Raw genomic sequence first — 13843 nt, forward strand, 5'->3', positions numbered from 1 at the left:
AATATAAACAAAATAGAAATGTACGCAATGTCAATCGCGTACACGCGCCTAAACAAATAGATACAGACTCACCCTAGCGCCTTGTAACGAAAGGTGGAACTAATCACGGTTGACAGTCGCCCAGGCACGCCACTCCGTAACAGCTGCTGGGGTGGAGTGGTGATTCTGAGGGTAGGTCCGGAGGCCTGATCCTTACAATGGGCGAGCTCATCAATCCAAAAACAGTACCGAGCGCTTACTCCATTTACGTTGGTCGATTTAGACTCATTCGGTTTATGGGTATCAATAATCATCGCAACGATCTGGGAGGCCGACAGCGCTGTCTGGGATTCTATCACCCGGTTTTGTTGTCCAGTCCGCCATTGTATCTATCGGTTCCGAAGGCCCGAATGTCTTTGGGACGAGTTTATCTTTGATATTCTCAGTGTCAATCGGATAGATTACTTTCTTTTCCTCTTCCGCCTTGTCGACAGCATAGTGATGGCTCGAGTAGAAGTTGGCATTGGCGGGAATACTAAGCACGTCGTTTGGCCCGGGTTCCAACCATGGGCCCACGTAATAAATGCGTTTCGGAATCTTTACCGCTGGTTTTGGGGGCGGCGCCGCCGTCGCACCCTGTAGAGAAATAAGGCCGATAATAAGTCCCAAAGTTGAAAACTTAACCATTTTGACGAAATTGAAGTGAAATTCAACAGATGTATTTCTTAGAGATTGAACAAGATAAGTAGGTCATTATAAGAGTTGCCAAACAGCTGGGAGCTGGAATAACGGGTAAGGAACCAACTTTATAATCGGGAGGAGACTTCTATTAATACAAGATATTATTCCAATTAAGATAAATTATATATATATATATATATATATTCGCGCTAATATTCGAGTATAATACGCCCCAAATATAAGCAGTACAATTATTCATCTATAAATAAACGGACTCGACGAAATCTTCTTATAATAAAACAAGCGCAGTTTCCTTAAATAGTTTTATTAATTTATAAGTTTATATAGCTGGTAAAGAATATGGAAGGTCTAACCCTTCTCTGATCTAGGGGGCTTAATTTATATATCAAATCTAAACGTTCGGCGTACGCCGAAGATTTGAATTTGCTAATAATAGGTGGGTAGCTATTCAAACGTCTATTTATGATATTTTAGTAAGCGACGAATATTTAAATATTTTAATCCCTCTTTGAAGTAGAGATTTTCTTTCCCCTTTATGTATATTTGTCTTTTTACTTCTTATATTTATCCACGTTAGTGTTACATTTACTAATTGCGCTATAATTATATTGCTTTGAAAATGCAAATATCCTCTCTTTTAACTTTTGCCTTTCTATTCGGCAATTCAATTACTCTGGCAATAAGAGTTTATCGAATCGACGTTCGCGATCCTGGTATCATAAAAAAGTGCAATGGCTTTTCAACAACATGCAACGGAGGGAGAGCGTTCGAACGAGTTACACCTCTTCGCCAAGGTTACCCAGACCGCTTTGGAGCTACGTTCCCAGCCTTCGTTCATGCATACTTTTATCTCTTGTTTTATATGCCTAACGAGACTGGCTGGCTGTATGAATTCGAGATGGCCGACGAGGACGTCCCCTTGAGTTTTTTAAATAAGGAGGATTACCCCATCGAGTATGCTTACGCACCTCAGCCTGACCTTTCTCAATATACCTGGCTCAACGTCGAAGCCTATCAGCATTATGTTAGAGGTAACAAGGTCGGGCGCATGGTGCAAGTGGGACATATATTGCCCGGACTACGCAAATCTATTGGCAAAATGTGTAAAGGTAACACCTATTAGCCTGCCCTTTGGATAGGTGCTCAGCAGGCGTGGGCAGCAGCAGAAAGGCCTTTGGATCCGTTTTCACCGTTGGATTTAATATTATTATGCAGGGTGTTTCGCCGGAAGAGAACGGCTGCTTGGACGAGAGCAACGTTAGGCGAGGATATATTAGTTTATAAGCAAATATGCGCGTGGGTATATAATACTTTTTGAACTATATGGACTATTTTGCATTTTGCATTTGCGTTTATACTTCTCCTTGGTTTCTTCTCGAGCAACTAGAAACAGAAACTAATTGCGAAAACTATAATACAAGGAGAAAGAAATCCATTTTCACTCGCCGTATGTATTTATGTAATTTCTGTATTAATTTGATATTTCGCGGGAACTAATAAATAGCGAAATTGTTTTCTATTTTAAATTATAATCAAGAGCGGCACCACCAGCATAACTTATACTAGGGGCTATTTTATGAAAGCATTAAGCTTTACTTTTATCGTTATAATATTTATTTTTAACTCACGTAGCTTTACTTATTATATTAAAGTTAGAGAGGTAAAATACTAGTTTCAAAAGCAAACTTGGGGGTTTAATGTTTAATATGGTGGTAAAGGTAAAAGTTAATCCCCCTGTACAGTGTCCGCTGGTATGGGCTTTATGGGCTTTGCCGACTTTGGTAATAGTTTTGAGCAAAAAGGTAATTTAGGTATTTAACAGTTCTCGCGAACAATTAAATTAACACAGGCCCACGCATATATATACGGCGACAAAGGGTGGTTTTTTATCGCCCGTCACCATAATATATTATAAACTTTAAATAAAAATAAGTTCTACTTGTGTCACAGACCTGAAGGACAGCCACTGGGCTGTCGCTTAGTCATGACCCCTGTCACGTGAAGGCGCGAGGGCCGAGCGCCTCGCGCGCGTATATCTACGCGAAATCTCTGCAGTCTCCGATATGTAGCTCCTCGAGCTACGTCTTCGTCAACAACCACCTGCTACCCCGTACCTGGAAGACTAGATAGCCAATATACTCTGTCCTGTTACCTGATCGCCCGCACCTACCTGTCCGCCCTGCCTGCCCGTGACATTACGTAGCTCCTTCATTAGGTGCCCGCGATGCCTGCGTCACTGCAACCCCCGATCTTAACCGATTCGACCGAGGAACTGATCGAACACCTACAAGGACACCCTGAACAATGGGTGTCTTACATCTCCGATTCCTACCAAAAGCTGCAACTATTGCACGATAGCAACGTCCGCCTGAACTCCTGCCTAGAAATGCAGGAAGCCGAGACCCAACGCGCCCGCGCCGAAACGGACCGTGTCCGCGACAAGGCGCAGGCCGACATTCTGGCCATGGCCATGGAAAAGGCCTCCGCCATAACCTCCCGGGATGCCGCTTTCGCCGAATTAGAGAAAACACGGTCCGAACTGAAGGAAGTTCGGACCGTAACGCTACCCACGGTACACATAACCACCCCCGCCCCAACTACCAACACGCCTGTTGAACCCCTTATGGTTACTCCTATGGGAACGACTCCGCCGCCTGCTTCCGAACATCCCGCCTCCGCCCGCCTTTCTGAACGACTTCCAGACCCCGATAAATTTACGGGCGCCCGCTCCGACCTCCGCCGCTTCGCCACCCAAATCCGGGGGAAAATGACCTCAAACAAAGACCGCTTCCCCAACCCCGAATCACGCCTGATTTATGTAGCCGGTCGACTGTCCGGTAAAGCGTACAACCTGATCCTGCCCAAAATGGTCGGAGGCACACCCCAATTCGGAGATTATACGGATCTCCTCCAATACCTAGAGGAGGCATTCGGGGACCCCGACCACGTCCAAAACGCACAAAACAAATTATACGCCCTGAAGCAGCGGAACGTAGATTTCGCCGAGTATCTGTCGGAGTTCCAACGCCTGTCTCTGGAAGGAGAAATGCCGGAGGATGCCCTCCCCCCTCTTCTATTCCAGGGAATATCGGAAGAGCTCCAGGACATGCTCCTCCACAACCCCGCCCCATCCCGCCAGTACCACGAATTTACCCGACACCTGCAAAGCTTGGATAACCGCTACCGCCAGCACCAGCAGTATAAAAACAGACAGACACGTACCCCTCGGACCGCAGCGCCCCCCGCGCGCGCGGCCCCCCGGACCCAAACCGACATACCGCGGGCCGCCCCCAAGCCAAACGCGGAATTTCCGTTTAACGACCCCATGGACCTAAGCAGCCAACGCCGCCACAACCGCAAAGAAAATATGCTATGCTACCGCTGTGGATCCCAAGAACATTTTGTTGCCAAATGCCCAGAACCGGATACCCGCCGCACGCGGCTGCACCAGGCCGGAATCGAACGATCCAGGTCCAGGTCCAGGTCCCCGCGCCAAATACAAACCAAACTCCCTAAAAACCCCCGCCGCGGCTCGGACGCCAGCCGCTCCAGCAGCCGAAGTTCGAAAAACGGAGCCCGCCTGGGATAAGTCGCCCCCAGGCCGCCAAGGCCGCGCATAGACCGCCGGCGATCCGCATCTCTGCCGCCGCCGTTCACGGGTTCCCCGTTGAAGAGGAATATAACCAACGATCCGACCTGATGATCCTGCCTGCCGAACTGACAGTGGGGGGCCAAAACCTCCCAACCTATGCCCTCACCGATTGCGGTGCGGAAGGAAAATGCTTCCTCGACCAAGGATGGGCCGAAGAACGCCAACTACAAATGTATCCGCTGCGAAACCCATTCGACATCGAAGTATTCGACGGAAGGACCGCCGAAAGTGGGAAGTGCACCCATTATGTCCGAGGACAATTGAGAATCAAGGACCACATCCAGAAAAACGCGCTGTTTTTCGTTACACAGCTAGCCCATTACCCCATTGTGTTAGGAATGCCTTGGCTAAAGCAGCACGACCCAACGATTGGATTCGCGTCACACGTTATTACGTTTGACAGCGACTATTGCCGCCGACACTGCAATATGCCCGACAAACCGGAGAAGGTTAAAGCTTTACACGCCGTACCAAAAAAAAGCCGCCCCCAGTACCAGGCTGACCGACCGCCGTCCCTCCGCGAAATGGATATCGCCCCTATCTCCCTGCAAGCCGCGAGCATGTACGCCCGCCGCCGATCCTGCCGACTGTACGCCGTAACCTTGAAACAGATTGATGAGGTCCTAGCCGCCGACCCCCAAAATAGGAACGGGCCGACCCTGCCCGAAACAATCCGGGAATTCGCGGACGTATTTTCCCCGCAAGAAGCCGAGAAGCTGCCCCCACACCGACCGTCCGACCACCATATCCCGCTTATAGAAGGAAAAACGCCGCCGTTCGGCCCCCTGTACGCCATGTCCCGCGAAGAGCTGATAGCCCTTAAGGAATGGCTGACCGCAGAGTTGAAAAAAGGGTTTATCAGACCCAGTTCGTCATCCGTCGCCTCGCCCGTTTTGTTCGTGAAGAAGCAGGGAGGAGGGTTGAGGTTTTGCGTGGATTACCGCGCGCTGAATAACATTACCGTAAAAGACCGTTACCCGCTGCCGCTAGTCCGAGAGACCCTGAACAACCTGGCCGGCATGAAATTCTTCTCGAAAATCGATATCGTTTCCGCTTTTAACAATATTCGGATTAAAAAGGGGGAAGAATACCTGACGGCATTCCGCACGAGATTCGGCTTATACGAGAGCCTAGTCATGCCTTTCGGGCTAACGGGAGCCCCCGCGACGTTCCAGAGATATATAAACGACTCCCTGCGCGAATACTTAGACGTATTTTGTACAGCCTACCTGGACGACATTTTGATTTATAGCCGCACCCGAACAGAACACGAAGAACATTTGAAACTCGTACTGGAAGCCCTGAGGAAAGCCGGGCTATACGCCAACGCCGCGAAGTGCGAATTCTTCGTGACGGAAACCAAGTTCCTGGGCCTGCTGGTCGGCGTCGAAGGCGTAAAAATGGACCCTGAAAAAATCACCGCTGTCCTGGACTGGCAAACACCCAAAAAGCTTACTGACGTACAAGCATTTTTGGGGTTTGGCAACTTTTACCGGCGCTTTATCCGAGATTTCTCAAAGATCGTAGCCCCTTTGACGAGATTGACCAAGAAAGACGTCGCATTCGAATGGAATAGCGCCTGCGAAACCGCCTTCCGACTGCTGAAGAGAAAGTTTACCGAAGCCCCCGTACTGGCGCACTTCGATTGGGAAAAGGATGTGATCCTGGAGACCGACGCTTCCGATTATGTTTCTGCGGGAATATTGTCACAATACGGCGACGACGGAATACTCCGCCCCGTCGCGTTCTTTTCGAAAAAACACACAGCTACCGAATGCAATTACGAGATTTACGACAAAGAATTGCTAGCCATTATCCGCTGTTTTGAAGAATGGCGCCCGGAACTCGAAGGGACGTCGTCCCCGGTCCAAATAATTACGGACCACCGCAACCTGGAATATTTCACGACGACGAAAATGCTCAACCGCCGACAAGCCCGATGGGCCGAATTCCTGTCAAGATTTAATTTCCGTATCACCTACCGACCCGGGAAACAAGGAGCGAAGCCCGACGCACTAACCAGGAGGTCAGAGGATATGCCTGAGGAGGGGGATGAACGACTTAAGCACCAAACACAAGTCGTACTGAAAGAACACAATTTACCTGCCCGCCCCACCCGGTTACAACCCATAATCCGCCAAAACAAACCCCTATTGCCAAGACACCTGATAGAGCTACTAGACGCCGGATACGAATCCGACCCGATAACGCAATCTGCCCTAGAAGCGTTGAGGACAGGCGCCGACCGCCACCCCAAGCTGCAATTGGCCGAATGCGAAGAACGATCCGGCTATTTGTATTACCGCAATAGACTGTACGTACCCGATTCGAATAATCTGAAAGCCGAGATCCTGCGCCGCTGCCACGACTCCCCCGTCGCCGGTCACCCCGGCAAAGCAAAAACCTACGACCTGCTGTCCCGAGAATATTACTGGCCCGGAATGCTACATTACGTATCATTATGGGTAAAGAAATGCCAGACCTGCCGCCGAATCAACCCGTCCCGCGAAGGCCACCAGGGCCTCCTGCGACCCCTGCCCACTCCTGAACGCTCATGGCAACACCTGTCGATGGATTTTATCACACATTTGCCGCAAAGCAACGGCCACGACGCCATCCTAGTGGTCGTAGACCGCCTGACTAAGATGAGACACTTCGTCCCTTGTAAAGGGACCTGCAATGCCGAGGACACCGCCAACCTGTACCTACACCACGTATGGAAACTACACGGGTTGCCCCTGACGATAGTTTCGGATAGAGGCACCCAATTCGTGTCGAAGTTTTGGAAACACCTGACAACCCGTTTGAAAATCGACAGCCTGCTATCCACTGCTCACCACCCCGAGACTGACGGACAGACCGAGCGTTTTAACGCGTCCCTGGAACAATATTTGAGAGCTTATGTGGCCTACCTGCAAGATGATTGGGAAAGTTGGCTTCCCCTCGCCGAATTCACAGCCAACTCCCACAAGTCCGAGACCACCGGAACCTCCCCGTTTTACGCGACTTACGGATTCCATCCCCGCATGGGATTCGAGCCGGTACCCCTGAACCAGCCTTTGCCCGCCCAGCGGGATGCCGAAAAGCTAGCCGCCCGAATGGAAGCCATTCTGGAACAAGCCCGCGCCGAAATGACCGCCGCCCAAGCCCGTTACGAAGAACAGGCGAACCGACACCGTACCCCGGCCCGCCGGCTTACCGTCGGCCAATATGTATGGTTAGACGCACGGAACATCCAGACCGCCCGCCCGCAGAAGAAACTGGATTGGAAGAACTTGGGACCCTTCCGAATTTCTGAAGTGATTAGCCCGTACGCCTACCGTTTGGACCTGCCGTCGTCTATGAGAGTACACCCTGTTTTCAATATAAACCGACTAAAACCTGCTGACGTTGAGCCCCTGCCGGGCCAACAACCTGCACCGCCACCCCATTTGGAAGTGGAAGGTGAGAGAGAATACGAAGTCGAAGAGATCCTCGACTCCTTTTGGGAAACCCGCGGCCGAGGAGGCCGCCGGCTGAAATATATCGTCCGTTGGGCTGGATATAGCGAACCCACGACTGAACCTGCCGATTACCTGGAAAACGCTGCTCAATTGGTAAAGAATTTCCACCGTCGATACCCCCATAAGCCCGGGCCCCGGCCGTGACGGAGCTCGGCCTGGAAGGGGGGAATACTGTCACAGACCTGAAGGACAGCCACTGGGCTGTCGCTTAGTCATGACCCCTGTCACGTGAAGGCGCGAGGGCCGAGCGCCTCGCGCGCGTATATCTACGCGAAATCTCTGCAGTCTCCGATATGTAGCTCCTCGAGCTACGTCTTCGTCAACAACCACCTGCTACCCCGTACCTGGAAGACTAGATAGCCAATATACTCTGTCCTGTTACCTGATCGCCCGCACCTACCTGTCCGCCCTGCCTGCCCGTGACAACTTGTGTTTATTGGGGTTCTTATATTATCAGGACATTTTAATCAATTAACTTACCGCTTTTTTTTTATATTTACCCTTGTATATTTAATATTTACCCAAAGTTTTATATAAGCGAAACTAGGATAATTATTATAGTTTTAAAGTAGTAAAATATATTTTTAACATATTTGAAGCTTACTTATATTGGAATCAAGTAATATATATCTGTCCTATTAATAATGAAAAAATAGAAATATAATAAGATATATTAATAAAAATAAAAGCTAATTTATTATATAAATCTACCAATTTTAGTGGGTGTATTAAGTGTTACGATCAAGGTATTGGGTAACTTATTCTTATGGTAAAATACAGTGGGTTGAAACAATTGAGCGTTTGGCTGGGTAACTGGGGTTCTTAATAATTGGGGGTAAAATTATAATCGTTTTTGAATAAATATTAAAGTTAATTAAAATTTAATTACTGCTAAACAATCCTAAAATCGAATTTATTTATATGGTAATAAACGTGCCTTATATAAATTATATTTCAAATATAATTTTTTTTAATTTATTTAATTTGTAATTTTCAATTGAAATTTTACAAATTATAAAAATCCATTCCCTTAGCCGTTACGTAAAATTACGTAAAATTTCGTGGCCTTATTTTTAGGTAATTATTATTTTGCCGGTCGGTATTTTTTTTGGGCGAATATTATTAAAGGGGGTGTAACCCCATTTGGCCTTTTTGGTACCGGCCCAATTATCTGGTCGTAATATTAAATTTCCTTTTTTTGGCCAAATCCCTTTGGTTTTAAATAATTTGTATTTCCCTAATTTTTATTTTTAATTTCGTTTTTTTTTACTAATTTTTTTTTTGCGCCATATTTAGTCGCGTCGCTAAATTAAAATTTGGTCGTTCGTCGACGGAACGTCGCCACGTTTTTTTTACGTTTTTTTTTCTTTATTTTGTGGATATATTTTCTTATTTTTATTATAAATTGCGCGGTATAATGCGTTGCGTTATTTTGCCGCAAAACTTTTTTCGTTATATTAAATACCTTTATATTAATCGGTTTGGTTGCGATATATTGGGGGTATTTAACGCCCAATTGTCACAGACCTGAAGGACAGCCACTGGGCTGTCGCTTAGTCATGACCCCTGTCACGTGAAGGCGCGAGGGCCGAGCGCCTCGCGCGCGTATATCTACGCGAAATCTCTGCAGTCTCCGATATGTAGCTCCTCGAGCTACGTCTTCGTCAACAACCACCTGCTACCCCGTACCTGGAAGACTAGATAGCCAATATACTCTGTCCTGTTACCTGATCGCCCGCACCTACCTGTCCGCCCTGCCAGCCCGTGACATTACGTAGCTCCTTCATTAGGTGCCCGCGATGCCTGCGTCACTGCAACCCCCGATCTTAACCGATTCGACCGAGGAACTGATCGAACACCTACAAGGACACCCTGAACAATGGGTGTCTTACATCTCCGATTCCTACCAAAAGCTGCAACTATTGCACGATAGCAACGTCCGCCTGAACTCCTGCCTAGAAATGCAGGAAGCCGAGACCCAACGCGCCCGCGCCGAAACGGACCGTGTCCGCGACAAGGCGCAGGCCGACATTCTGGCCATGGCCATGGAAAAGGCCTCCGCCATAACCTCCCGGGATGCCGCTTTCGCCGAATTAGAGAAAACACGGTCCGAACTGAAGGAAGTTCGGACCGTAACGCTACCCACGGTACACATAACCACCCCCGCCCCAACTACCAACACGCCTGTTGAACCCCTTATGGTTACTCCTATGGGAACGACTCCGCCGCCTGCTTCCGAACATCCCGCCTCCGCCCGCCTTTCTGAACGACTTCCAGACCCCGATAAATTTACGGGCGCCCGCTCCGACCTCCGCCGCTTCGCCACCCAAATCCGGGGGAAGATGACCTCAAACAAAGACCGCTTCCCCAACCCCGAATCACGCCTGATTTATGTAGCCGGTCGACTGTCCGGTAAAGCGTACAACCTAATCCTGCCCAAAATGGTCGGAGGCACACCCCAATTCGGAGATTATACGGATCTCCTCCAATACCTAGAGGAGGCATTCGGGGACCCCGACCACGTCCAAAACGCACAAAACAAACTATATGCCCTGAAGCAGCGGAACGTAGATTTCGCCGAGTATCTGTCGGAGTTCCAACGCCTGTCTTTGGAAGGAGAAATGCCGGAGGATGCCCTCCCCCCTCTTTTATTCCAGGGAATATCGGAAGAGCTCCAGGACATGCTCCTCCACAACCCCGCCCCATCTCGCCAATACCACGAATTCACCCGACACCTGCAAAGCTTGGATAACCGCTACCGCCAGCACCAGCAGTATAAAAATAGACAGACACGTACCCCTCGGGCCGCAGCGCCCCCCGCGCGCGCGGCTCCCCGAACCCAACCCGACATACCGCGGGCCGCCCCCAAGCCAAACGCGGAGCTCCCGCTTAACGACCCTATGGACCTGAGCAGCCAACGCCGCCACAACCGCAAGGAAAACATGCTATGTTACCGTTGTGGATCCCAAGAACATTTCGTTGCCAAATGCCCGGAACCGGATACCCGCCGCACGCGGCTGCACCAGGCCGGAATCGAACGATCCAGGTCCAGGTCCAGGTCCCCGCGCCAAATACAAACCAAACTCCCTAAAAACCCCCGCCGCGGCTCGGACGCCAGCCGCTCCAGCAGCCGAAGTTCGAAAAACGGAGCCCGCCTGGGATAAGTCGCCCCCAGGCCGCCAAGGCCGCGCATAAACCGCCGGCGATCCGCATCTCTGCCGCCGCCGTTCACGGGTTCCCCGTTGAAGAGGAATATAACCAACGATCCGACCTGATGATCCTGCCTGCCGAACTGACAGTGGGGGGCCAAAACCTCCCAACCTATGCCCTCACCGATTGCGGTGCGGAAGGAAAATGCTTCCTCGACCAAGGATGGGCCGAAGAACGCCAACTACAAATGTATCCGCTGCGAAACCCATTCGACATCGAAGTATTCGACGGAAGGACCGCCGAAAGTGGGAAGTGCACCCATTATGTCCGAGGACAATTGAGAATCAAGGACCACATCCAGAAAAACGCGCTGTTCTTCGTCACACAGCTAGCCCACTACCCCATTGTGCTAGGAATGCCTTGGCTAAAGCAGCACGATCCAACGATTGGATTCGCGTCACACGTTATTACGTTTGACAGCGACTATTGCCGCCGACACTGCAATATGCCCGACAAACCGGAGAAGGTTAAAGCTTTACACGCCGTACCAAAAAAAAGCCGCCCCCAGTACCAGGCTGACCGACCGCCGTCCCTCCGCGAAATGGATATCGCCCCTATCTCCCTGCAAGCCGCGAGCATGTACGCCCGCCGCCGATCCTGCCGACTGTACGCCGTAACCTTGAAACAGATTGATGAGGTCCTAGCCGCCGACCCCCAAAATAGGAACGGGCCGACCCTGCCCGAAACAATCCGGGAATTCGCGGACGTATTTTCCCCGCAAGAAGCCGAGAAGCTGCCCCCACACCGACCGTCCGACCACCATATCCCGCTTATAGAAGGAAAAACGCCGCCGTTCGGCCCCCTGTACGCCATGTCCCGCGAAGAGCTGATAGCCCTTAAGGAATGGCTGACCGCAGAGTTGAGAAAAGGGTTTATCAGACCCAGTTCGTCATCCGTCGCCTCGCCCGTTTTGTTCGTGAAGAAGCAGGGAGGAGGGTTGAGGTTTTGCGTGGATTACCGCGCGCTGAATAACATTACCGTAAAAGACCGTTACCCGCTGCCGCTAGTCCGAGAGACCCTGAACAACCTGGCCGGCATGAAATTCTTCTCGAAAATCGATATCGTTTCCGCTTTTAACAATATTCGGATTAAAAAGGGGGAAGAATACCTGACGGCATTCCGCACGAGATTCGGCTTATACGAGAGCCTAGTCATGCCTTTCGGGCTAACGGGAGCCCCCGCGACGTTCCAGAGATATATAAACGACTCCCTGCGCGAATACTTAGACGTATTTTGTACAGCCTACCTGGACGACATTTTGATTTATAGCCGCACCCGAACAGAACACGAAGAACATTTGAAACTCGTACTGGAAGCCCTGAGGAAAGCCGGGCTATACGCCAACGCCGCGAAGTGCGAATTCTTCGTGACGGAAACCAAGTTCCTGGGCCTGCTGGTCGGCGTCGAAGGCGTAAAAATGGACCCTGAAAAAATCACCGCTGTCCTGGACTGGCAAACACCCAAAAAGCTTACTGACGTACAAGCATTTTTGGGGTTTGGCAACTTTTACCGGCGCTTTATCCGAGATTTCTCAAAGATCGTAGCCCCTTTGACGAGATTGACCAAGAAAGACGTCGCATTCGAATGGAATAGCGCCTGCGAAACCGCCTTCCGACTGCTGAAGAGAAAGTTTACCGAAGCCCCCGTACTGGCGCACTTCGATTGGGAAAAGGATGTGATCCTGGAGACCGACGCTTCCGATTATGTTTCTGCGGGAATATTGTCACAATACGGCGACGACGGAATACTCCGCCCCGTCGCGTTCTTTTCGAAAAAACACACAGCTACCGAATGCAATTACGAGATTTACGACAAAGAATTGCTAGCCATTATCCGCTGTTTTGAAGAATGGCGCCCGGAACTCGAAGGGACGTCGTCCCCGGTCCAAGTAATTACGGACCACCGCAACCTGGAATATTTCACGACGACGAAAATGCTCAACCGCCGACAAGCCCGATGGGCCGAATTCCTGTCAAGATTTAATTTCCGTATCACCTACCGACCCGGGAAACAAGGAGCGAAGCCCGACGCACTAACCAGGAGGTCAGAGGATATGCCTGAGGAGGGGGATGAACGACTTAAGCACCAAACACAAGTCGTACTGAAAGAACACAATTTACCTGCCCGCCCCACCCGGTTACAACCCATAATCCGCCAAAACAAACCCCTATTGCCAAGACACCTGATAGAGCTACTAGACGCCGGATACGAATCCGACCCGATAACGCAATCTGCCCTAGAAGCGTTGAGGACAGGCGCCGACCGCCACCCCAAGCTGCAATTGGCCGAATGCGAAGAACGATCCGGCTATTTGTATTACCGCAATAGACTGTACGTACCCGATTCGAATAATCTGAAAGCCGAGATCCTGCGCCGCTGCCACGACTCCCCCGTCGCCGGTCACCCCGGCAAAGCAAAAACCTACGACCTGCTGTCCCGAGAATATTACTGGCCCGGAATGCTACATTACGTATCATTATGGGTAAAGAAATGCCAGACCTGCCGCCGAATCAACCCGTCCCGCGAAGGCCACCAGGGCCTCCTGCGACCCCTGCCCACTCCTGAACGCTCATGGCAACACCTGTCGATGGATTTTATCACACATTTGCCGCAAAGCAACGGCCACGACGCCATCCTAGTGGTCGTAGACCGCCTGACTAAGATGAGACACTTCGTCCCTTGTAAAGGGACCTGCAATGCCGAGGACACCGCCAACCTGTACCTACACCACGTATGGAAACTACACGGGTTGCCCCTGACGATAGTTTCGGATAGAGGCACCCAATTCGTGTCGAAG

General features: G+C 50.3%; 2 protein-coding genes across 2 annotated transcripts; one reads left to right on the forward strand and one right to left on the reverse strand.

The window, feature by feature from the left end:
* Positions 1 to 282: 282 nt before the first annotated feature.
* On the reverse strand, positions 283 to 666 carry MGG_05795 (uncharacterized protein; the record flags this gene model as incomplete). The annotated part of the gene is made up of 1 exon (XM_003712097.1): positions 283 to 666. The coding sequence occupies one exon, from the start codon at positions 664 to 666 to the stop codon at positions 283 to 285; it is 384 nt and encodes a 127-aa protein (XP_003712145.1).
* A 913-nt stretch (positions 667 to 1579) lies between these two features.
* Positions 1580 to 1943, forward strand: MGG_16781 (uncharacterized protein; the record flags this gene model as incomplete). Its single annotated transcript, XM_003712098.1, has 2 exons — positions 1580 to 1790; positions 1897 to 1943. The coding sequence occupies 2 exons, from the start codon at positions 1580 to 1582 to the stop codon at positions 1941 to 1943; spliced, it is 258 nt and encodes an 85-aa protein (XP_003712146.1).
* Positions 1944 to 13843: the final 11900 nt, after the last annotated feature.

The sequence above is a fragment of the Pyricularia oryzae genome, chromosome 3 (assembly GCF_000002495.2).
Source record: "Pyricularia oryzae 70-15 chromosome 3, whole genome shotgun sequence".
Taxonomy (NCBI): Eukaryota; Fungi; Ascomycota; class Sordariomycetes; order Magnaporthales; family Pyriculariaceae; genus Pyricularia; species Pyricularia oryzae.